The sequence below is a fragment of the Lissotriton vulgaris genome, chromosome 8, assembly GCF_964263255.1.
Source record: "Lissotriton vulgaris chromosome 8, aLisVul1.2, whole genome shotgun sequence".
NCBI lineage: Eukaryota > Metazoa > Chordata > Amphibia > Caudata > Salamandridae > Lissotriton > Lissotriton vulgaris.
The window spans coordinates 559,403,299-559,429,351 of NC_141696.1; the positions used below are offsets into that span (position 1 = coordinate 559,403,299).

Genomic DNA, 26,053 nt, shown 5'->3' on the forward strand with positions numbered 1-26,053 from the left:
GTACCTACCTGTGCTCCAAGATCCCAACTTACCTCTTCAAGTGCTGGTCGCCCCTGGAGAGTCTCCCTCGCCGAGCCTGCAGCCTTTGTTCCTTTTTTACCTTTCCCATTGGATAACATTGAGCGCCCGACGGTTTGAGAGCACCCTGCACCCAGCTGACCGAGTGCCGCTGGCTGTACCACCTTTGTCCTACCCTACTTCCCCCCTTGCCCTGAGCAAGTGACCAGGAGCCCAGCTCCCACAGCCACGTGGCCTGCTAGCCAGCAGCCACCAACCGCAGGCCCCCTTTCCCTCATTGCATATCATTGGGCCTACCTACCTCTGCACCCGGCCGGCCCTGCGCTGCTGGGGTGGAACCAACTGTAATTACCTGACCCTGGTGGACCCCTGAGTCTATACCCGGAACCTTAACTTCACCAGGCAAGTACTCACCTGGAAACCGGTAACTCACTTACCTGCCATTGGATAACATTGACCCATTTTGACGCGAAAATTTTCGAAGTGCGAAGTTTTGAAAACTGCAAATATTCACATAAAATCAGCCAAAGTCTGAATTCCGAAGTACTCACCTGCAAGTAGGCGAGAAGCCAGTACTGTACCTTGCAGCCCAGTACTGACCCGCAAAAGTAATCCTTACCGGGTTTACTAGTAATCTGTCTTTTCTCCATAGGAACCCATTGTCTTTTCTATGTAATTTCTTCTGAGTGTCTACTTTTGAAAACGTGAAATATTCTTTAAAAATCGTACGAAATGCTGAAACGCAATTACCTATTTGTTTTAAGTTCAGACCAGAGTGCTGGCCCTAGAAGCCCAGTACTGGATTACAAAAGTAACGTGATCATACTTTACCTACAACCTGAATTTTCTCCCATTGAATAACATTGCCAGATTGTTATTGAAAAGTTTCTAAGTGTGGACTTTTAAAACAGCTTTATATTCATGAAGATTCACCACAGTAACTAAAACGATTTTGCTAATCTGGTTTCAGCTTAGACCCCAGGACTGAATCTAGGATCTAGTCCTGGAACTACTAAAGTAATCTGTACTGTAATCAACTGTGCTTTTAAGGTAACAATCCATTGAGCTTAATGCTAAAGTGGGTCTAGACTGGAGTTGCCTTCAGCAACTCATGTAACTATTTTGTTCACCAACGTTATTGCTTCCTTGCAAAGTAATTACATGAGAGTTCTCATATCTAGCAAAGTATATTTTTATGCCTGTTGGTTCTAAAAATAAAACAACCATATCTTTGGATATAAAAAACATTGGCATGGAGTTCAGTCTTTGAGTGTGTGAAATCCTTTGCTGACTGAGTGTGTACAACAAATGTTTTGCACTGCCCTCTCGTACTGCCTTACTGCTCGACCAAGCTACCACTTTTGAGAGTAAGGTCAGTCCTGACTTTAACCTCTGTTATACCTTTGGGGTTTGTGGACTCTAAGCACACTGTACTTCATTATTGTCCAGTATATATAGAGCCACTTTCTCACAGTCATTCATGCCATGGTACTTTCCAGACTAGATGATGGCAACATTCTTTATTTGGGAGCTGATAAGGCAATACTCAGACCCCCTTCAGATTGTTCTAAACCCGCTGCAAGGCTGCTTTTCCGGCTTCCCAAACATTCTTCAGTGTCCAGCCTCCTTTAAGACCACCACTGTCTTATCGTGGATAAACGCATCAACTTTAAGGCTCTCTGTTTCATGTATTGTATCAAGAGCCACATAGGCCCTGAATTTTTACAAAAGCTGGCTGCGCCCTATCTTCCCTCTGGTACACTGTGTTCTAGTAACCAGTCTCTTTTTTCAGTGCCTAAACTCAGACGCTCACAATTAGGTGGCCGATCATTCTCTTTCATTGGCCCCAAACTGCGAAACACACTTCCTGAGTCAATCAGAGGTTGCAACTCCCTTATTTTGTTCTGCAAACAGTTAAAACTAGACTATTCTAGGTAATTCAAGTAGGTTACTAACCAATGTCCTCCAGTACTGGTAAAGGTCACAGGTAGCTATGTGCTATATAAGAATTAATTATAATATAATCCCTTTTGTACTCAAAGCCACCCATCCCCCGTAGTGAAGAACTTCTGAGTACTGTCTGTGAATGTTAATGGTCTCCTGCACTGAGTGAAACGCGCCGCGGTCTTCACTTTTGCCCACCGCATTTCCCCAAGGCACTCCTACTTCAAGAAACGCATCTTATGCAGGATTGTTGCTCTTCTTGGCACGTATGATAGGGTCTTTCATGCAGGGACTGGGAGAGTTCATATTCAGCTGTGGCACTCCTTCCCTCTTACTGTTTCCCATGACATACGCGTCCCACAGGGCCGCTTCATCACCCTGTCAGGAACATTGGAGGGTCCAGCGGTCACTTTGGTGTGTGTCTATGCTACGCCTGCATTTCTTAGCGCCTGCCTTCAGGTCCTCTCCAAACTCCTTATGAGCCTCCCCCAGGGTGTTACATTAATAGTAGGTGACTTCAATGCAGTTCCCAACCCAAGGCTCGACACAACTGAGTCTTCCACCAGCTCTAGATGTGCCGGGGCACGTCATCTTACAGAATGGATCACCACTCTCGGGCTCTGTGATGCCTGGAGGACTTGGCACACAAAATGTTGTCAATTTACACATACCTCAGCAGCCTTTCATACTCTCTCATGGATAGACTTAGTCTTTTTACCCGCCTCTGACTGTCGAGCGCTCTCACAAATCAATATATTAATTCACAGGATTTCGGACCATTCCCTGCTACTCCATCATCTTGGACCCTCCAAATCTGGCCTGTGTGGCATCTTAATGCTTGGTATCTCCAGGATAAGGCCTTTGTTCAAACAATTAGTGCTGAACTTTAAGCTTATTTCCGCAGTAATGAGGGGTCGGTAGCGAAGGTTGGCATCCTAAGGGAAGCTAGCAAGGTGACTATACTACATTTTGCGAAACACCTCCTGTCCCTTTACAAGGAAGTGTGTCACTCTGGTGCCTTTCCTCCGGTACTAGACTTGGCCACTAAAGTGGTGATCCCTAAGACACAGCTTCCCTTCACATCATGTTCCAACTATCGTTCAACATCAATCCTTAATGCAGAGGTCAAAATCTTCTCTACTAATCTGGCTACCCAGCCCAAACACGTTCTCACTATGTTGATCCACTGGGCTCAATGCAGCTTTTTTGCCGACCCGTAGCACAAGGCATTGCCTCCGACGGCTCCATGTAGCCCTGATTCAGTGTCAGCTATTGCCACGCGACCTAGCCTTACTTTCATTGATTTAAAAAAAGCCTTTGACACAATGAAGTGGGGTTACCTTCAGCAAGTGCTGACCCGGGCCCGCATCGGACCTTGGTTTTGTGGCATGGATCGCTCTGTCTGTTCCAATCCTACTGCCCGAATCCAGATTAATGTGGTCCTTTCTGCAACTTTACCCATAGGGCGAGAAACTAGACAGGGCATGTCCTCTATCCCCCCTTAGTCTTTGTGCTTGTAGTTAAGCCTTCGGCTCAACTTATCCATGCAGATGCCCAGTGTAAGGGATGGAATTGGAGTGATGGCCAAAAGAAACTCAGTTCTGTATGTGGACGACGTCCTTCTATATCTTGCAGACTGGCCATGCGTGGCCCCCCTGTCTTCATTTGCTGAAATGCTTTGAGGCAGCCTCAGGTCTCAAGATGAACCCCTCTTATTCCGTACTGGTTCCCCTGGCATCATCTAGAGACTGCTCTGACTGGCAGAAGAACATTCCTCTTCATCAGCTCCGTTTCAAATATTTAGGCATCTGGGTTACTTTACATCAGGAACTCACCTGGACCCACAATCTCCAAATCCCAGTCCGTAAGGCCAAAACTGATATTTTTTGGTGGCAATCCCTTCTCTTAAATGTTATGGGGTACATACCTTTATACAAAATTATGATTCTCCCATGGTTCCTGTACTTTTTTCAGAATATTCTGCTCCACCTGCCCACCTGCCGAGTACGTGGTTCCGAGCTCTGGATGGGACGGCCACAATGTTTCTGTGGCACGGGTCTCGATCCAGTCTTGCTTTCATGCATTGTCAATGAGGACCCTATGATGGTGGCCTGGGAATGACCAATCTTTATTATTTGGCTTCTCATCTCCTCTTAATTCACGACTGGCTTAATGGGGTATGGTCTGACACTGCTTACTGACCAGAATTTACCCTGTTGAGCTTTCCTCGCCTAGAGGCCTGCTCTATGGCTCTCCAGTCCCTACCTTTATGCCTCAAGTAACTAGAAAGATGTAGCTAGCCTGGAGAGCTGCGCTTAGACATGTGCAATGAGATGCCAATCTCACACTGCAGACACCTCTCTGGAATGTTATCTGATTGAGGGGGTGGTAACGCTTCAGCATTTTAAGGCCTGGGATCTTATTGGCATCACCCATCTGGGGGACATCTGGTCCGGGAAGCACATACGTCCTTTCCAAGAACTTTAGGCCACCTAAGCCCGAGCAAATACCCAATTCTATCAATACCTTCAACTCCGACATGCTTTCCACACTCATGTCCTGGTACCTAAAACCTTGACAGCGTTTAGTCTTTTTGAAGCCAAACACCCTATGGAAAATCTTGAACTTGGTGGACTCTCACAGATTTACATTACCTTCATAATGAATTCACCTGGTACTCTGCACCATCTTAAGACCTGGTAGGAGGGTTGGCTGGGACCCATTGAATATGAAGATTGGTGAGACGCCCTGATGGCCCCTCGAGAGCAGCTCGTTCAAACATATTATCTTTATTATGCCTATTTCTTCCTGGCCTGAATGAATCGGGTGGGTCTAGGCTCTAGCCCCTCATGTACTCGATGTGGAATGGATCCAGTGGATTTTCATCACATGATATGGTTCTGCTTAGTGATTATGACCTATTGGACCATGGTGATTCGAGATCTATCAGAAGTCCATGGGTGGGAGGTTTCTCCTTCCCCCTTGTTGATATTGCTTGGTGTGTTTGAGGGTTCTGAGGCATGAGAGCTGGACGGTTGTTCCTGGGTACAGCCCTCCTGGTCACCAAACGTGATACTGCTGATTGATGAATGTCCCCCACTCAACCCACCCTGTCGCTGTGGCGATGAAGAGTAGACTGGTGTGTGCAAAAAGAACGTGTGGTCTATGAGGCCAGAGGTTGCCCTCACAAACATGGGCTGGTTTGGGGGAAGTGGTTGGGTCAATTTGTCCGAAATTGTAACTGGTATAGAATTTTGGTTGATGCTTTTTACAATTATGATGTACTACTTGAGAGCAGCTGATTTGTGCAATTGCTGCCCTTTCTTCTGTATCGTGATACATGTGTCAATTGTTCAATCTTACCACTTCTGTGGTTTAAAATCAGTTTATCAAAAAAAATCGTTCCACATTTTTTCATTCGCCTATGCATATCAACTAATCAAAGCATCTTTATTCGGTAGGGAGACCCCACCATAAAATCAGTTTAAAATCCATACAAAGAAGATAAAAGTGAACATCAACGGCAAACAACTTGTATCATATAGAATTTGAGCAAAAGCATGGCAAACATGGATAGTCTTAAAAAGTACAAAGATGTTCATCAAAGTGCATAGTGCTTCTTGAACGTACAGCTGCCTTAAGAAACAAACTTATTGTTTCATTGTCAGTTACATTTTGCAGACACCGAAAAGCTTGTTTGGATGTACGGTAATTTCTGAGCCATAAAAAGATACTAAATATATTCTCATAAATGATAGGAAGTACCCACAAAAGAAAGTAAAATTAATCATAGTTTGCTTAGAAACATTGTTGCACAGGAAAATTCGTGAGCTTATGTTGTGCTGGAAACCTTGCAGGAAGCAGAGGGAACATTTCAGGGTTCCTGCGTTAAATCGAAATAGAAGCTAGGGCACCCAACTCCCGGTTGTATTCATTAGGTAATCAGTTGACACAGCACCAACATTAGCAAAGTACTCCTGCTCCAGCAGGGTAAGCTCAATCCTTTCCTCCTTCTTCCAGGTGTTCCAGGACAGGGAGACAGTTGTCCCTGCAGATGACACTCAGGCTGATGTTTACTCACCTCTGGGAAGTTGGCTCTCAGAGACACACAAGTTCTGGTTGAGGAGTCGGTGGAGCACCCACCCCTTGGTCAGCAATAACTTGCAAATCGAATAGCAAGTAACAGCCCCACCCTTTAACAGTTCCAGAAAACAGGGTAAGTGTATTTTCTGTCTGCACATTCAAAACCAGTTTGGATCTGTTCCTCTCTTACGTGTCCTTCTTAGTCTTTGTCTTTAGTAACGCTCCTTAGAGCAGGGCCGTTTCTTAGGTGGAGCACCCACAAAAGAGGCAGAAAGAGGTGTGAGCAGTCTGTACCGGGCTATCAACAGCCACCTACAGTCATCGGGAAGAACGATAAAAGGCTGGCCTCATCTAAAGGACCCCTCACACTCGTAACAAAATAGTCTCAGTCATTACCCGTCATTTACCAAATGGTAGTATTCAGAAAGACTAGTCACCAGCCCTCTGCAATAAAAGGACCTTATTGAAATATTATGGGGAGACCAGACTCCTCTTTCCCCATGTGAGTGTCTAAGACCCCTCCATCCAGTCTCATAAATTCCAACAATACACTTTCACTGTCTAGGGAAGTAACCTCACCTCCATTTTGTGCACATGAACAGGCCAGTGGTTCCAAAACCAAGACCGTACTCACATCGAGGGACACGTCCTGACCTCGTGAAAATGTTGGGGGGGTGGTGAGGCTGAAGCCAAACAATAAAAAACAGAACACAATACAGGCGACGCTCCCGTTTCAGCACTGTTTTTCCCTGCTTTGCTACCACTGGTTTTCCTAGGTGTTTGAGATTACTTTGCTCAGAATTACTCTAACGAAGGCTGTAAATATAGCAGTCTGATCTTTGATTAACCAAGATTCGAAATTCATAGCTTCCAGCACAAAAAAGAAGTGCTGCTATATCACAGAGTCAAATGCTTTTTCAGCATTTAAATAGGATTGTATATTTGCCATCCAAATATTTAATCCCAGCCATTCCCTTTAAGACCTTTTGGCTAGTCGATGTTCTCCTGCCGGGAACGAATGCATTTTGATGCAAATTAATTTAATGCGTCAGCATCATGAACATCCCACATGCCTAAATGCTCACGGGAATTGTGCACCAGAAGTTATCATGAACAGCGTTTTTTATGAATTGTTGAATGTTATGTACTTTCTTCTCGTTTAAGCAGTACTGTCAACATTGTCTCTATGTACAGCTTTTCAATATTCATGCATTTTACTGCTGCTAATTCCAGGTAAGATTATGGGCTGGCAAAGGACTTCCCCCATCTTTCTCGGAAATGTGACTGATCTAAATTTCCCACACAAATGGGATGATTTGGTCTTGGATGGGATAGGTGGTTGACTGTACAGAACCATGAAATGCTCCATAAACACCTTGCTCCTTTTGATTTGTGAAAAAAATATCAAGCCAACTTCTTTTCAACATGCACAATATCATTTATAGGGCCCTGTTTCCTGGCTGGTCATGCTAATAATCTACCCCGTTTGCCCTTTTCTTTACACGATAGAAATGCAGTAAAGATTACCCAAACATTGACTTTTTCCATACACCTCTCAGCGCACCATTATGGAATTTCCATTATAGGCCTACATGAAACTTTCATTGTCTCGAATACAGCTGATAATAACCTCTCTTAATTGAGTATGATTGTGGAAAGGTCACGGTTCCTACCTTAGCGGGGCGGCCGCCTCGCGCGGGTGCCGACTTGTCTAACCCCGATTACACCTTGTTTCCTTTCCCCAGGAGTTCTTCTCTCTCTCATCCCCTGAAGGTACGCCAGGACCCGAACACGGAAAACGGGATACCGGAAGCAGTTCTCCACAATCCCGGAAGTCCCGCCCACAGCTAAAACCCGGAAGGTAGAAAAGCCGACGATCCACCAGGAAGGGCGTTCCAACCAGCGGACTCGTGGCAGGAGGCAGCAAGGAAGGAACCGGAGCTGAGAGCGAGGAGCGAGGAGTCGGAGAGTCGAGCTGAAGCAGAGGCGGAGGACGCCGACGGCGACGTGTGGTCTGAGGACTGGTGGAGTCCTCAGGAGGTGGCTGGAGAGCGGCCGCAACTCACCAGGGAGTTGCGGCGGGCCACGTGAGTAACCATCATCCGCCTCCGTGTGTCTCTTGTAGATAGTTGTAAATATTGTATAAAGCTGCACAACCCTGAGCACTATAGCACTGAATATGTATATATATAGGTCCCTTCCACCCCGTAAGCACCCTGTTCACCCCTTTTGCCCCCTCTATTGTCGGTCTCTTCCACCTCCCCATCCACCCCTCCCTCACCATCACCTCTTCCGTACCCTCACATCCCGGTGTCGGTGGTAGATACGTTACTTCACGAGAGCGTAAGACTAACAGCTCTGTAATTTCTCTTGTCCCAAACCTCCGAGGCCCACCGGTGTATATCCAGGACACGACGACGCAGCCGAGAGAGAAGGTGCACACCACCCTGACGACCTCAGACCAGCAGCGGGAAATCACCTACAACCCATCCCCGTCCGACGTCTTCTGTCCTCCAGATACCATCGAGGACACCAGCGGCCCCCTCCCAGAGACTATATATCACCCCCTGACTGTGTCAACAATAAAACCAGCTAACCATAGCGCACTATATCTGGCCTCCCCGCTTGTTATTCCGGCCCGCCGAAGCCCACAGTCCACAATGATACACTGGAAGATTTTGGAACGGTGTTCTTATCTAATATGGGAGTATTTAGGTTTTTGCTAGCCCCATACCTCAACTGAACAACCAGTGGAAAGTGACTTGATCTTGTCCAATCCAGATGTGAAGTAACCAATTAATGAGGTAACTCCAGCCTTCTCAATATAAGATCGTTTTTGGTTTAGACATTATACAGGTCATGCGTCACAACTGTGCTGTAACATCCTTATTTCTAGACATTTAATAACATCCATCAAAAAAGCTAGCACTCTGTTCGCAACCCACAGGGCCATGTTTGTGGAATGTAAAATACGGCATTATCTACATTCGGGTATGTGTGTATACTATCCATGCTTCCCTTGTGTCGTAATTTAGAAGTGATCGGGTTAGCGTTAAGCTTTGCTACACGAATTTTTCCTTATCTTGACTAAAGTGTTCGGAGGCCATTTTGAGAACACTGGCGTCCATTTTATATGAACGTGCTGCCTCGTGGTCAGCATGCCCTTTTGTCCTTTCTCTGTACCACTGACCACCTAACTTGCCCAGCAACAGGCTATTTTTAGTACTGGTCAAGCTTGCACATGCGTAGTCAAACCCTCTGTATTAGTGGACAGTCATCACTTAGGAATGTCCTTTCAAACTGACCAGTGGTGTTGTAACTCCTCCTATGAGTTGGCTGTGTTCCAAAAATGTCCTTATATGTACCTAAACCGAGCAAATGTGTTCCGCCTACTCTTTTTATTACTGTAAAACTGTATAAAAGATGTCTCGCACCGATGTTCGGTGTGATACTTCTTGCATTGCCGAAGGGTGCTGTAGGAATGCACCACCACCCCATGGGGTCTTAATAACTTGTCTTTTGCATTTTCCAGTTTCCGTGCCAACGTCTGTTTATGGTGTAGCGGGTTTTTGCGGAATATGTAGGCCTGAAGAACCCAATACCACACTTGGATGTATATCTGTCTGTAAAAAAAGTTTTAGGAAATTGTCTACGCAACAAAGATATGTGAGGGCAGATGTTATGTTATATAACATTATTGTTATGTTAATTATAATTAAGTTCTGAATGCCAAGACATTATGACAGCAGATTACACACTGGACTTGAAATTTAATGTAATTGGCAGCGATGTTACAAGTTACAACTGTATTGATTGCATAGCATTACTATGCCAGTTATGTTGTATTGCGTATATATCCGATGTTGTGAAAATGCTTATAAAATATAATGAAAATAAATTGTTTAAAAAAAAAAGATATGTGAATATTGTTAAGACTTGAAGTGGAGATTGTCTATCTCTCTGGCCGAATTAAACCTGTTACGGCTATTGAAAAAAATCAGTAAAACGAATTAAAAAAAAACATGTCCCAGGGCAATTTCTAATCTTTTATCTGGGTCAGTTAAACGTGGTATATTTGGGTCCATCCCCATGTTTTTGCAGTATTTTAACACGTCTGTTGGTCAGGTAAGTTTCCTGAAGTAGGCCCAACGTTCTGTGTTACCATAATCCTCCATTATTTAAACTTTTGTCATTACATATTAGTGTAGTGTCTCAACATTTATAACACACTTCACAGTTGTTATACAACTGCCATTCATTGGATTCTCATTGTAATCATTTTGATCCTTAGTTTCCTGTCCAGCCGCCAAAAAGTGGACAGATACCGACTCATTAAAATGCACAGTACTGAATTTTACAATGTTCGCCGAAAATGGTCTTGTTTATCTTTCTCTAAATCTCTGAACAGCAGATTGGGAGAAATACTCTTCCATCTCTGTATCAAAAAACAATGATTGGCACTGTCAATAAACTATGGGAATTCAGACTCCTTACAAATCATATTTCTGAACATAAAAGCATTTGAATAGGTACAAACCTTTGAAGCCATCAGGATACACATCAGGGAGGAATTTGGTGGTTATCTTTCCTTCAATGAAAAGTGGATTTGTGATGACTTCTCGCAGAAGAGGAACATTATGAGTAACCCCTACAGAATAAATCACAAAATTTAACAACTTATAACAGTGTGCTAGAGAAAAACAAGACTTATAAAATTAAGCAACTTTCGCACGTGTAGGGCAAAATAAAAACAGAAGAGTGCTTACAAGAAAAAAAAGTAAATACAGAGACAGTAGTATATCTACTGATTAAGCACGGTCTTGTGATAGAAAACTGCTACTTGTTTTTGCCATTTACGCAATCCGTCAAGCTCTAAATTGTACGCCTTCTGGGCCTTTGTGAAGGAAGGTGACATACATTTACCAACATTAGGAACTGACCAATAGCAGGCCCTGGCTGTTATGTGCAGGATAAAGGGATATTTGAATATCTCATCTTTATCAATTATTTTCCAATGCAAACTGTTGGACTTGGCCATTCTGGCAGGTTCACTCCTAATCTTTTTGCTTTTAGTATGTGATCTGTGTTAGTGATTTTTGGTCTCTGCGCACTTTTTCCCTGTGTCCCAGAGTAAAGTGCGCAAATGTAGTGAGGCTGGCCTGCCCTCCCATAGGAATGCATGGGGAATGTGGGTGTCCATGTTAATTCCTGATGTGTGGGGAGTGCAGGCCCGAGTTTGGTATGTGCGAACTTGTGAGATTGAATGCTGCGCAATGATGTGTGCGGCGTGTATGTGTCTAGTGTGCAAGTGCCACTTGTAGACATTGGTGTGTGTGTGTGCAGTAAGGGTGCCGGCGTGTGATTGGCTGGTGAGCCTGGCTCCAGGAGTCTGGATGGGTCTGCCCAGTGCAGAGATTAGCATGAGTGATGTGAGGCAGGGGTGCACCTGGGTCCTGAATAGGGTTGGGCTTTCCCCACACAATGCTGGCTCCGCCCTCTGTGGTGCGTCTAATGACCCTAGCCCTGCCAGTGAATAGAGTGAGGGGCTGAGCACATCAAGAGTGCTCACAAACCAGCTGCAACTGGTTTTTCCCCTCACCCTGAGCAAAGACAAGGATTTTACAGTATAAGAAGGGGCTGTGTCCCCTTACAATTTGTTCTCTTCCAGGATCCTATCTGAGGGGGGCTGCTGTTGCTGCTGGGCACCAGGAGGACCGCCACATGGACTGCCACCCTGCCTGAAAGCCCAGTGAGCTGGCTCTGGGCCCAGCCTCGCTCCCCCCTGACTACCTAAAAGACTTTTTCTGGACTTGTGGCCCCTAGTGCTTGAGAGCGCTTTATTTTACTCTAGCGCTTGGGAGCGCTTTATTTGTCCCCACGATTCAGAAAAGGGGATATTTTGTCCACCATAAGCGTGGAAGGGTATACTCAGATGTGAGTCCCTTGCTCATTGCACCATCAGGATTCAAGCAAGCCGGGCCGACGACGGCTGAAATGCCAGAAACCGGTCCCCGGAAGCTTGTTTCCTTCCCAGTGTAAGAATTGGCTTGGTAGTTTGTTTGCCCTGTTCCCATCATGCACTGGGACAGGAACAGACTAATTTGCATATAGCCAGGTTCTGAGCTGGGATGGTGCAGTGAGCTAAAAATCGGTGTTGGATCTAGCCCTGATCTCTTGACTGGGTGAGAGTATTCTGCTTAATTCAGAGACTCTGTCCATCACCACCCCTTGTTGTTAAATATTTTGTCCACCATAAGCGTGGAAGGGTATACTCAGATGTGAGTCCCTTGCTCATTGCAACATCAGGATTCAAGCAAGCCGGGCCGACGACGGCTAAAATGCCAGAAACCGTCTCCGGAAGCTTGTTTCCTTCCCAGTGTAAGAATTGGCTTGGTAGTTTGGTTTGCCCTGTTCCCATCATGCACTGGGACAGGAACAGACTAATTTGCATATAGGCAGGTTCTGAGCTGGGATGGTGCAGTGAGCTAAAAATCGGTGTTGGATCTAGCCCTGATCTCTTGACTGGGTGAGAGTATTCTGCTTAATTCAGAGACTCTGTCCATCACCACCCCTTGTTGTTAAATATTTTGTCCACCATAAGCGTGGAAGGGTATACTCAGATGTGAGTCCCTTGCTCATTGCACCATCAGGATTCAAGCAAGCCGGGCCGACGACGGCTGAAATGCCAGAAACCGGTCCCCGGAAGCTTGTTTCCTTCCCAGTGTAAGAATTGGCTTGGTAGTTTGGTTTGCCCTGTTCCCATCATGCACTGGGACAGGAACAGACTAATTTGCATATAGCCAGGTTCTGAGCTGGGATGGTGCAGTGAGCTAAAAAACGGTGTTGGATCTAGCCCTGATCTCTTGACTGGGTGAGAGTATTCTGCTTAATTCAGAGACTCTGTCCATCACCACCCCTTGTTGTTAATTATTTGTCCCCACAGCGCTGACTGCATCAAGGAGGCTGTAATCTCTGCTCCAAGGGATCTCCCGGTGTGGGGATCCCCCTGGTTTGCTTGTTCTCAAAGCCGGTGCCCACCCAGCATTGTCTCCGCTTATTGGCCGCTATTCCTTTTATTGCCCTGCCGGGGACCTTATGTTTCATCATACCGGGAGCTCACTCCGGTTTATTGTGCATTGATCGAGTGCTCACCCCACGGGCTATTTAAATTTAAGAGGAAGCCTACCCCTCTTCAGCCCCGCATCACCGCCGCTGGCCCGGGAGGCTGCCCTTCTGCCGCCTCGCAGCTCCCCTGACGTCAGGCAGCCGCCGCGCTGGGATTGGTCCCAGCCGCGGGCGCTGCCTAGCAACCAAAGGGGCTTGACTGTCGAAGAAGCAGGAAGCGAGGCTCCCCCGAGGAATAGAGCCCCGGGCCAGGTAGCAGCTTTGGAGGCGAGGTGGAGGGGGCCCGAGGCACATTTCCGTTGCCTGCCCCCACTGCGGTGAGAGGCGGCGCGCTGCCCTCCAGAGGCCGTCAAGGAGACCGACCGAGTCCCGCAGACGGGTGAGTGGGGTCCGGTGTTGTTTTGTTGGAAGGGGGCTTTGGGGCACAGTTCTGGTGCCCGCGCCCCCCCTACCCCCTTGGGTGCCATCTTCCTGAGGGGCCCTTTTTGATCACGAGTCTCCCGAGCGGGACTCCAACGAGGGGCATTCTTGTTTGGAGCCACGAGGGCTCCAGGGGCATTATTATTTCGAACCTGATTGGCTCCACCGCTGTGTGACCCCCGAAATTGTTTTAGAGCCAGAGAGGCTCCGAAGGGCATTTCGGTTCTCGAGCCCGAGAGGCTAACAGCGCCACAGTTGTTCCTCGAGCCCAGAGAGGTTCACGGCGCCCCATTTGTTCTTCGAGCCCCGAGAAGCTCCAGGCGCCACAGTTGTTTTAGAGCCCCGAGGTTCTTGCGCGCCATTCTGTTCAGTTAGAGCCCAGCGAGGCTCCATAGGGGACAGTTAGTTGGTCAGAGCCTGCGAGGCTCCCACGTTGTGTTTGGCCCCATTGTTGTTCTTGAGCCCACGAGGCTCCAACGCGTGTGTTCTCATTGCCTTTCAGCTGCCCAGCACTTAGTGGGCAGTTACCACGTTTAGGTTTGTTCTTGGCTGCCTGCGCAGCCTGCCTTGACATTTTGGACTAAGGGCATTTCAGCCCTTGCGAGGCCAGTTTGCCTGAGGGACAGTTCTAGTGTTGTGCCTATGTGCACCTGGTGCAATTTGTGATTTACTTGCTAATGTGATTTCTGCGCAATTGTTATTACCTACGCCTCTGAATGTTTTTATGCATCATGTGTTTTGCTTCTTTCCCTTTGCTATGAGTTATATGCTTAGGTGATTGTTTTTCCTTCCATAGGTCCTGCTAGTAAGGTCCTGGTTTCCTGCGTGATTTTCCTAAGGTGGTTAGGGTTGCGTAGGAGGTACTTACCCCTTTACCAGTAATTCCTGGTTGTGTGCTACATGTACTATTTTGATGCTACAGTTATTATAGGTTCTCTGTGCTAGTGTTATACCTACAAGTATTATTATTCCTATAAAGTGCTAATTACAACAAGTGCTAGTTCTAAAAGTGCGTACCCATGACAGTGGTCCAGGTGGCCCTGTCCTGTAAATAATCCCCTGTAAATTCTGCCCGTGCCTGTTGGCACATTGTAAAGTGTGTGTTTTTATCTAATGTGTTTTGCTATAATACAAAGGCTATTTTTTATATAACCTTGTGTGGAGTTTCCTTTGTGGTGGGCCTTGGGTGTTGTTGCTCTTTACACATCGCCTCGAGATTAGCCTTGCTGCTCGCATCACGTTACCTAGAGGGTGAGCAGGGGTTATCTTGGTGTGTAACTCCCTTGCCCTGACTTAGGAATGGTGGTCTGTGGCTGACTTTGGCGCGAGCCCCGGCCAGCCAGGGATCCCATTTCTAACACAAACCATATAATACATTTGAACACATGCAGAATCTTCCCTAGCAACAGTAGCAGTATTGTCAGATAATCGTTTACTGTAAGGGCCCATGAAAATGCTCTATTACTACTCCAAAATTCTAGCACCCGTACATCTAGGTCTCTCTTTCCTCTTTATCATCTTCTATATCTCTCTGCTGCTGCTTCACCATATGATTTGTCTGTTGCATGCAGCTCCTACATATTGTTCTCCAGATCTCTCACCAGCCTTTGCACCTCACTTTGTTCTTCAATCTTTTCTCAAAACATCTCTGATCTGTCATTAACAACAATGTGTCTTTGACCCCATTAATTCAGTTAACAGATTTCTTCTGGAGCCGCCATGCGTCCTCAGGAAGTAAAATGAATAATGGTCCTAATCACACAAAGTAATGAACCTTCTTCCTTACAACCATACTGTTTACCAACTCCTATTAATCTTCCTTCAAACATCATCCTATTTAAAGGGCAGCAATACAATATCCATCCCTTCTCCCAAGAGCTATCAGCAGTCAATCTTCACATGTGCAGGAACCACAGACTGAATATAGTGGGCACTAATCACAGAGACAAATCCACTATCAAAGACCGATTCACAGCTAAGACCTGTGGACTTATACCTTCTACAGTTCCCAATGAACTTGTGAGAATCTGCCACGTACATGAAAAGCATCAATATGTCCATTAGGATGGAAAAAAACAAAGTACAGCCCCCTTACTGAGGTAAAACAACGATATCTACTTCTGTCTGCGCAGATGACTTGCGGATTAGTCTCTTTGGGCTGGCGAGTTTCAAAGATGCCACTGCCTTTGGAATGCAAATGTGGCTCCCTTCACAGGAGAGGAAGCAACCTGCCCCTGTCCAGATCCCACTTGGCACCTGGACAGGTGAGAAAATTAGCTTATCAGGTAGGCAGGCCACCCCCAGGCTAGTACCACCCCTAAGGTGGGCTAACTGCAAGGTGGACACACATTTTCAGAGGTAACAATCTTTGTGGTGGCATACTTAGGAATTCAGGGACAACACTGTGCCCACTTCTCACTACAAGTGGTCACATAGGGGGGGGGGGGGGGGGGGGGAGTGACCCTAAGGGCCAGTCGCTCATTGGCTACTACCCTACACCCCCTTAATTTCCCTTAAATTCAGTATTCAGGGGAGTACCTGGCACCAGAGAAACTGATCCTGATGACCTAAGAATAGAGAGGACACCGAAAAGCTACAAAAGCAGAGAAGACTGCAGAGAGCTCCTGACTTGGCCATAGCCCCAACAGCAGTATGCCACCCTCGTAAATAAATGAGTCAAAGTCGACTCATCCTGCAGCTGTGACTCCAGAAACTTGGGAGGACTGCCTGACTCCGAAAAAGACTCAAGACCTCTCATGAACAGCGGACTTGTTCAGCAGAAACTCTAAAAGGTAGACTTTTAAGCCTCTGGGACCACAAAAACCCGACACCTGAAGCAAGTACTGCACCCTACAATTTTAGAGAAAGGAATGGGGGGGGGCTGATGTGGGTAATTATTCAAGCAAGACGTACATCGTTTTGGGGCAAGAGACTATTTTTACCATTGCTCTGCATCCCAGGATAGATAGGGGGGAGATAGTTCCAGTGGTCAAGATCCTTCTTGGTAGAGTACAGCATCAGAACCATCTTCCATGTCCAAGCGCTCAAGGTTTCCTTTGCAAGAAAGATGCCCAGGTATTTTTAATTTAACACATGTAGCTCAAAGGCTCAGCCAATACCTGTGGGTGATTCCTGAACTGGGCCAGCAAGAGGCAGCGAGTTAACCGGCAAACCACAAAAGAATCCAAACTGATCCAGCTGTGTCGGTGCGTGTGGCAGGAGAACCTAGAGCTACAGAGGAAAAGCAAGTTGTCGGCATAAAGAAAGACTAGGTCTTTCAGTCCAGAAGCCCACTCAAAACCCCAAATTCTAACATTAGTACAAAGACTTTCGGGCAGTGGTGTAATGGCCCGACCAAGATCAGGGGTGACACTCTGTTGGGAAGCCTTGACAAAGGACTCTGCAAAACAGTGACTAGAAGCACAGAGTCCCACTGAGTCAAATGCCTTTTCACAATTCACAGGAAGTGTCACAAGAGGGCCTTCTATACTTTGAGCAAGGACCACTGTATTAGGAAGGCATCTGAAACGATGGTAAGTGGAGCACTGCAGTATAAAGTCATTTTGGTTACCATGAACAAAGGAATGGATCAAGAACCTTAAACGTTCCCCAATGCATATGCCACAATTTCAGCTTTAAAATGAATCAAAGAATGGGCCTATAAAAGGAGTACTCATCACGAGTACTCATCACGGGACATAACTGGCTTAAAAAACAGTAATGTGACACATTCAAAAGTCTGTTAACAGAGTTCCATCTTCCCAGGACCTAGAGATCACTGTATGAAATGGAGAGTGCTAGTTGGGAGGCAAATATTTTGAACAAATCAGCTGGGAAACCATTTGGTCTAGGCGATTTAGAAGTCTGAAGATGAGTCCTCACCTTTATAAACTCCTTACTTGAGATCTTGTTTTATAAGTGAACAGAGTCCAGGGAAGATAGGCGCTGCAGGATACCGTTACCTAAAAAACATCCGAAGGTGAGGACTGACACTTTTTTTTTTACAACCCAGCAGTAATCTGTGAACATATTGATCACTGCACCTCTTACAGTAACCAGAACTCCTTGGTCATCACAGGTTTGATCAACATGCCAACATTGTTTCCCACATCTACCCAGTCAACTAAGCAGTTTGCTTATTACCTTTGCCACCATATTCGGATATCTTTGTAAAGAGGGCGTCCACCGGTTAAGAGACTCATCAGTGAACAACTGTCAGCTTGGAGCGATTAGTGCCTCAGTTAATATATTTACAATAGGTTCATAACTTTGATTCAATTTCAATCAAGTGGGTCTCCAGGAAAGTAATTGCGCCACGCCGGGTCATTTCAAACAGGAAATCTGTGCACAGGTTTAATAGCTTCTCAAAGTACTACCAAAGATTCAACTGATCCTGCACTGCTCTAGAAACAGAAGTCCATATCTATGCAGAGTAGGGCTATAAAGGCCTCCTCCATTAGCTGGAAGGCATTAAGCCTCTACTTCCCACAGTAGTGTGTCCTCATGCATTCCAGAGTGAGCTTGATGGTGAAGTGGTCAGCTACACAGCGAGGCTGAACTGGGGCCACTGATCATAGTAGTACGGACAATCATTTGACAAAAAGATTAATGAGCCCCTAAAAAAAAGTCAACTTTCATTGGGTAGGACCGCACCTGCTCCAAACAAATAAGCAAAAAGACATAATCATGAGTAATGTTGTATCCATCAAACCATTGAAGTCTGTATACGACGAGCATCCCAGGTGCCATCTGAAGTCAAACAGATCTCAACATGTGACAGCCGAAATAGATGGGGGACCGTACATAACTAAGACACAAATATGAGGCCTTCTAATACCCTGACATATATGCCATGGAGATCCTTGGGGCTGTGATGAACATGAAAGAGAATTCTTCTGAAGGAGAATGGCTACCCCTTGACCCTCTGATAAAATCTGCAGGGTAAACAGAAGAAACTCCATAGCTGCTCAAAAATAGGACAAGGTCAGTAAATTATATTTGCTGTCTTCACAACTGCCACTCTCTTGGTCTTATTCATTAATCCAGTCACATTCCAGGACAAAAAAATCTGTAGTGGCAAGTCGAAATTGTCAGTAGTAGGTGTCATATACAGGAAATGGCTAGCCAATTCGCTTAGAAAAGGGTTCCTTTCAAGCTGTCATTTCCTTGCACTGATGAAAAGCCAATAACATAAACAATCAATGGTGACAACAACCCTTCCCCCACCCTTAAAGTCCTAGAGACTACCTGCCTAGAAATCCCAAATGACAGGTCTCATCCAAATGTGTAAGAAAACATTTAAAAACATCCAAAGACAAAAAAGGCAAACTGAAAGGTAAGTGATGAACTGCACACTTGTAAGTGCTAAGATTGTGACAAGCATGACGGTATAAACAATAAAGCATTTAACTATCAATAATGTCCAATTGTATGGCATAGGAAAAGCAGAGAGCAGTACCGAGCCAAACCCAGACAGTCCAGATAATTGATGAATACGTACTCAAACCTCAAGAACTACAACAGTTGTTGCACAATAGAAGAAAGGTCATGCTTTTTCATTTCGAGGAAAGTATGAGTATGGGAAATCACCAGATGGTTCACATTGGATTGTGATTATGCAGCCGCTCTGGTCTGAGCCTCTACAGTACCAGAAGGGCAATATCTCTTGCTGCTTGAGGTGAATCTGCTTCGTTTCTATCAGGGGTCAGCATCAAGCTACTTTCCTTTCCGCTATCCAGTCCCAGTTAAACTGTGGAGTGTAAAAAAATATATATTTATTAAGAATTCCATCCTGACTATATGCTACTTCTTTCAGTTAAGGAGGATGAAGTCGCATGTAGTAAAAATTAAAAATACTGAGCTCCTCTTAGACCCCTTTGAATTACACTGCTGGTGTACTTATTTTGGATAATATGGGAAGTGCAGAATTCCAGAGGATTCACAGTTGTGACTTCAGCAGGATTCATAGTTATGACTACATGAGGACTACATATCTATCCTTTTGGTTAACTAACTTTGAAATCATTGGTTATGTAGGAGATGCAGGAGATCACGCCAAAAGGGCCCAGGGAACACAACCTGGGTGAGTATACAATAACTAATGTAATGACCAGCAAAATTAGAGTGGACGACTGGCATAAATTGACCGCCAGTGCACATCTATAACGAATGGGCAGTAGAGTAAATATAAGACCGAGCAAGTCTTCTGACTTAGGGGGCGAGAAAATAAAGCCCAGAAGCTTTTTTAACAGAGAAATGGAATAAGTATACCAACAGAGATGTAAAAATCTCTCAAGTTGGGGTGTGCAGAAAGTATTATATGGGTTACCAAATGTTAGATTGACCGAATGATGTAATGAATTAATAGAACTGACAATAGAAGATGTAACTGATAGTGAAAGAAGGGACCTAATGAAATATATTGTGATATATGTCTTTGTAGATGTGACCAATCAGGGAACAAGTCCTGAAGAAGGTGCAAGAACATCAGGGGCACCGAAACGCCGCGTCGACAGTTTTGTTCCTAACATTTGTGTTTTCTATGCATATGTTTCTGATAAATTTTGTTATATAAGAAAATTTTTTTAAAAATTTATGAAGTATTGTTTTTTTAAAATGTGTTAGTAATCATTGTCTATATACATTGAACATATATCGTGGAACGGTTTTTAATTGCAACAGCTTTGTAACATTATGATATTTTAAACAAAAACTTTATCTTGAATAAATGAACTATATATTTTTAAACAAATCTAAGTGTCATACATGGTCCCACATGAAATTGAAAGTTTGATAACCTATGCTGTAAATTTGGTAACCTAGATAAGAGTGCACAATTTTGGTAAATACAGGGGTGGCCACCTCCAGTGGAAGAGGCACACCTAGAAAGGTTCAACATTCAGGAAAAGGCAACCTGTTTTTTTTCTTAGTTATTGACCCAGTCCTTTTCCTGACAGAAAGGGTAGCTCCCAACACATAACTTTTCTGGAGATCACCACTTGATCAGAGACTGATGAGAGCACTCCACTACAATGCACATTGACACATGTGAACACTGAAATCAAAGCGCTTTGGGGAGAGATAGTTCCAGTATGATTTCGGTATATAACAGTTCGCAGTCAGGAGGAGCAGCAGATGATGGACATTTGGACGAACCAGTTGAAGTAAAAGAAGCAGGCTCATTGAGCTTGGTATACGTGCCTAACTTACCCTGGCAAGGTAGAAGATCTGTTTTCCATTCACCGTAATGAACAGGACAATGTAGAAGTCAGGGAATCCAGGGACTAGGAGAGACTGTGCTGGGCGGAGACCAATGAAGAATATATGACACCTCCAGGTGAACCTTAACAATGAGATATCTACATCCTCCAGGGAGCACACCTAAGGAGGGGAGCCAAGTCTAAGGCGAGAGGCTTTTGAGCCAATGTGAGGCACTACTGCATATGACTGAATTGAATATGATAGTATGGCCCTCCTAGAGAAAGAATGCCTACGTGTTTAAAGGGAAGCCTTAAAGACACCACAACATGAAAATTTAATTTGAGCATTGCATTTCAGAAAGAGTGCAAGACGACTGAAACTGAGTTCTCAGAGTTCTAAAATGGTGGTCTGCATGTCTCACTTTGGCATTAAAACAGGATTTGGAAGTCAGGCTATAAGACTAAGATCCCTGGGAGGAAGAGTGAATATCGGTGATCTGCGGTTTGTGGCCCAAGACTTAGAAACTATTGAGAGGTACACTAAAATGGAAGCAGAACTAACAGACTTTCTTGTTAAATTTTCAAGATCCAGCCTCATACTCATTAAGCAAACACAGTTACTAGGTTTTGTAATAGATGCAGGGACTTCAGTGAGAATTTTAGGGCTGCTGTCATCTGCGATCCTAGCCTGCTTTCTCAGGCCTCTGAATTACAGTCTCAAGCAATGTCCTTCATCTGAATATGCAGATAAGCAGTTGCAGCTGGGTTACCCTCTCATGGAAGACCTGGGAAGATCTGTCTGGAATGGGAAGGTCATTTTTGGGGATACTCCAGGTTTTAAATTGGGTCAGATGCTATCTGTTAGGGTTTAGGATTATCGATGGGATTAAGGGGGTATATGCTGCTTGTGTTTTCAGGATTAGATGGACTTGCACATCAACTAGCGGGAGCAGTTAACGAGCTCATCGCTCGTAAGAACGTGACCGAATATCGAGTAATTTTAATAATGTGTTCTTCTGGGCAATGTGTCACCTTGTCAAACAAGTTGCTTACTTCGATAACGCCTTCTCTGGTAGAGACATGATCTAGTCGCAGATTTGTTACCTTTGAATTTCCTAGGCATCAGACTGGATCCAGAAATCTTTTCTTCAAGCAATATCCCTGTGTGACGGTATGCGTTTCGGTCAGTTTTGCGACATAGTCGGTGCCTTAGTGACGTACGCGTCACCTATATAGGAACCCCCTCGGCACACTGATGTCAATACTTTTCATGACTTTCCATGCCAGGAGCGCAGAGCCATGTCGTGCAATGGTCTTCAAGGTCAAGGCTTGTTTCTTAAAAAGACCAACAGGGGTCACTGACGAACAGGGGAATAGAGGCTAATTCTGGTTAGCAGTAATATGAGGACATCACCAGAGACCAAAGACGGACTTCACTGTAGGTCACAAAATGATGTTATCTTTGCATGAAGAGATGTTAAGAAAAGTTGACGAGTCTTGACCAGTCAAACGAAAAACACGAAAAAACCTGTGAAAATCGTTACATTACTGTTTATCTGTGAAGAGTCTTGGCTTTGCAATTCAAGATCACCATATGCTCGTGGAGACCAAACTCCATACCTATCGACGGCCACAATAAAATGTCACTGTTTGGGAAACTTACATAAAGCCATGAAAGATACATAAACTAGTAAGACACCTTAAAAGTAGCGGCATATTTGTGATGAAATGTATTTGTTATAGGTACTTAGTGGGTGAAGAAAAAACTAGGAACACATTTTAGCAGCATCGTTATTCATATTTTATGCAACACATTAAACCAGTCCGAGATAGCCCTCTCGGAGGGTTGACATATGATGAAATACTGGGCAGATTGTTCGGTGACAATCTGGGAATATTTGAGGTTTCAGGGCAGCTATGGAAAAGGAGGGAGGCGCGACGGGCTTGTGTGTGTTTTTTTCAAGAGGGTAATGCGCTTGGCACTAGTCCCCAGCTTCACCCTTTTATTTGCAGGGATCCATCAGACTGGGGTGCAGGACTAGTGGCAAGCAGTGGAATTTATCCTCCTGGGAAGGACTAAATGCGGTAAAGTGATACCACTTCCATGTCTTAGATACCTTCCAGACCATGGCCTGTTTGAGCCTAGACTTCAAATTCAAATTCCCCTTCGTAAATGCAGCCCTATGCCATGTTATTTTGTTGAAATCTGTCGGACTTTCAACAATAACTAATCCATTCAATGCAAGGAATGAACTTTAAAGCCATGTATGATGGAATTGCATTGAAAAACAAGTCCTGAATTGTGCTCTGGGTAAGAATACCAGAGGCCCCGTGGGGAAAGGAATGTAGATTTGTAAATTTTGTAAAAGTATTACATTTCTATATGTAAGCTTTTTGAAGTAGCTGCGAAAGGCATTATTGGTCTGCCAAAAACACGAATGGTGTACACATTCCTGTGACGAAATGTTGCCATTGTTTTCAGAAAAACAGGATTTTGGGAGTCATGTCCTTGGGTATCAGTATAAACGCACTCTATTACGTTCATTAGAATGGTAGGGGTACATGAATTTACTCCCTGTAAATTAAACATTCAATGAAATAATCTTTTGTGAAATTGTTCTAAAATTAGTCTGATCCCAAATAGAATTACCCCATGTCTGAAATTTGCTGGAGAAGTGATCAATCTGCAATACCCGCTCACAGTTAAGAGTAGGGATGCAGTAATAGAACCATTAAATAAAGATCAAACAGTTTTGAATGCTATAGAATCGATACCCCTATTAAAACTCCAGGACACGCTATAAAGATCGGCCAACATTGAATATTGATTATCCTGTTTCACTGTATCATTTATGGTCAGCTTTCTTTCCTCAAACAAAAATCTGTAATTCCGCATGAAAAGTTAATTTGAGTCTCCCACGCTTCCTGGAGATAAATACTTCAATATATTTAACTTTTCGAGAATTATGTGTTTGTAAAGTGAATACAAGGTGTGTTATTTGCGAAGTTATTACTCAGGCGTGCAGGACCAAACTTGGCGGGCAATTTACCGTAGCTACAATCACTTTGTTATATTATTTGCTTTTCGTCACTTTTGGAAAGCCAAACTAACTGGAAAGCCGTTTTTGGCCTGTGTTCAGCCCTTAAATTGCATTTTGCAGCTGAAACCTGCTAATTCTGGCATCATCCCTGCTTCTCGCTATTCGTAGTTCAAAAATCATGTTCACATTAAAAATGGAGTTTCATACAGATGTGTCTAGAGAGCTTTCTCCCTATCTACCTGAATTAAGCTGCAAATATATGAACCCTATTTTATTAAGAGGATCAAATAAAATATAGAGCTCGCTTAGCACTTACTTTGGTCATCAACGTCGTCACCAGGGAAACGATGACAATTTCAACCTCAATCCGAAGGATGATATTTTATGATGTATTATATTAAACTGCATACATGTAAACACGCATTTCAAGGTTTGAATATTTTTTGTTTGGCATTTTTTAGGGGAATTAACAGCAAACCCCAAGGGAGACACGATTCTGAGCTTCGGGCAGACTATTCTGAGCTTCGGGGAGACGATTCTGAGCTTCGGGGAGACGATTCTGAGCTTCGGGGAGACGATTCTGAGCTTCGGGGAGACGATTCTGAGCTTCGGGGAGATGATTCAGAGCTTCGGCGACACTCATTCACTGTAGCCAAGGTGTGCACAGGATAGTAGGACAACCAAGGTCGAAGTGGGTCAGAGCGGTGTCAGATTTTCTGAGCTCTCAAATAAGATAAATGAAACTAATTTAAATAATCAGTGGTTACCGTAAAAATCTACATGGGCAAACATGTAAAAAGCCATGAAGCACTGCCTGAATTGACATCACTGTTGAGTGTGTATATCGCCATCTCTCTACGCCCTTTGGTACCAGGACAAATCCTGGCACAGAGATCAAACAACATTCCAAGCCAGTCTTGTCTCCCTTCCGAAGAAGAAGGCTGGCTGGCCTAACATTCAGCACAGGGAATGCAGTACTCATAAGAACCAGTGTGATTCAAGGTAACTTATTCTTCTATTGCATACATTTCCACTACATTTTTAAAAGAGTCCTCTGGTAAAGGGGAAACATGTTATTTGAGTGGCAAACCTCCAGAAATGTAGAAAAATAATCCATGCTATTGAAGATACTCAATACCATGCCAAGTAAAACTGCCTGGCTTTCAAAATATCATGGAGAGATAGAAGCTCCCCAAATGACTGCTTCCATATATCCAGTCTTAAAACAAAAGACTAATTATACCAAACATCTATTGACTCGACTGGGCAAAGTTCCTCGATTTAGGGGACTGCCAAACCACACAATAATGCATGTCCAAATCTCAAAAATACTGAAAACAAACTTGTAGCAGGGTTAAAACATACACTGCAACCGGATCACCTAAAACTTGACATCCCCTCTTTGGCTCCCTCGGAACACCTCGATAACTTGACATGCATTCCGACTCATCCCAAAATGCATTCAGGGAAATGTCAAAATGCATCTCATCCAAAATGAGAACATCACGGCCACTGAAGCACAGAACTACAACCTGTTCCACAGAACATGCAACACGTCAAAAGGTGAGTCGGACCAATTGCTGCAGCGCTCTCATTTACAACCATAATGAGACAAATCATATTTTTGCTACCAAAAAATATTGAAAGGGCGCTTAGAGAATCTGGCGATGTATACAGACTCTTGATGACTACTATTCTCAATGTAGCATTCGTTGCGGTATCAAAAACCATGCAATGCTCTGTGAAGCAGTGAGATTTGCCAATATTCATTGTATCGACCTTCACAACACAAAAAACCTGCCAGAATGCAGGCCAAGACCCTTAATAACAGTGCAAATAGTCCTGTCCTTTGCTACAGAAGACACGTTGTACAATCTCTATTGCTATGGATCCCTTTAGGAAAGCAAGTGAAATTTGGTATGACTTTCAGCTTGCGTATCTCTAGGGAACCAAGGGTCAAGGCCGCTGTAATTTGTTGCTGTCAAGGTGGAGAAAGGTCCACTTTGCTTTGGAGAGCATACAGCCCTACCCCAAGTTCACCATAGCACGCTGTAATATGTTTGACCCCATCTCAGCGGACAAGACAATTATATGAGCTGAGGCCTTTTTTGTACAACAAGGAACAAGATCTGAGTGGGACTTTGAGGTCACAATCCTTGCACAAGAGTGTCTAGTGTTCACTTGCTGGGCTGTACGGGACTGAAACTGGTAGCAGCAATACCA

At 44.5% G+C, this 26,053-nt stretch overlaps 1 protein-coding gene across 1 annotated transcript in view; it reads right to left on the reverse strand.

Moving 5' to 3' along the window:
- Positions 1-26,053, reverse strand: part of PCCA (propionyl-CoA carboxylase subunit alpha) — a 2,575,253-nt gene that overhangs the window by 1,282,749 nt on the left and 1,266,451 nt on the right. Inside the window, exon 17 of the mRNA XM_086934374.1 lies at positions 10,583-10,693. Coding sequence (XP_086790500.1) covers positions 10,583-10,693 — 111 coding nt within the window. The remainder of the gene's footprint in view (positions 1-10,582; positions 10,694-26,053) is intronic.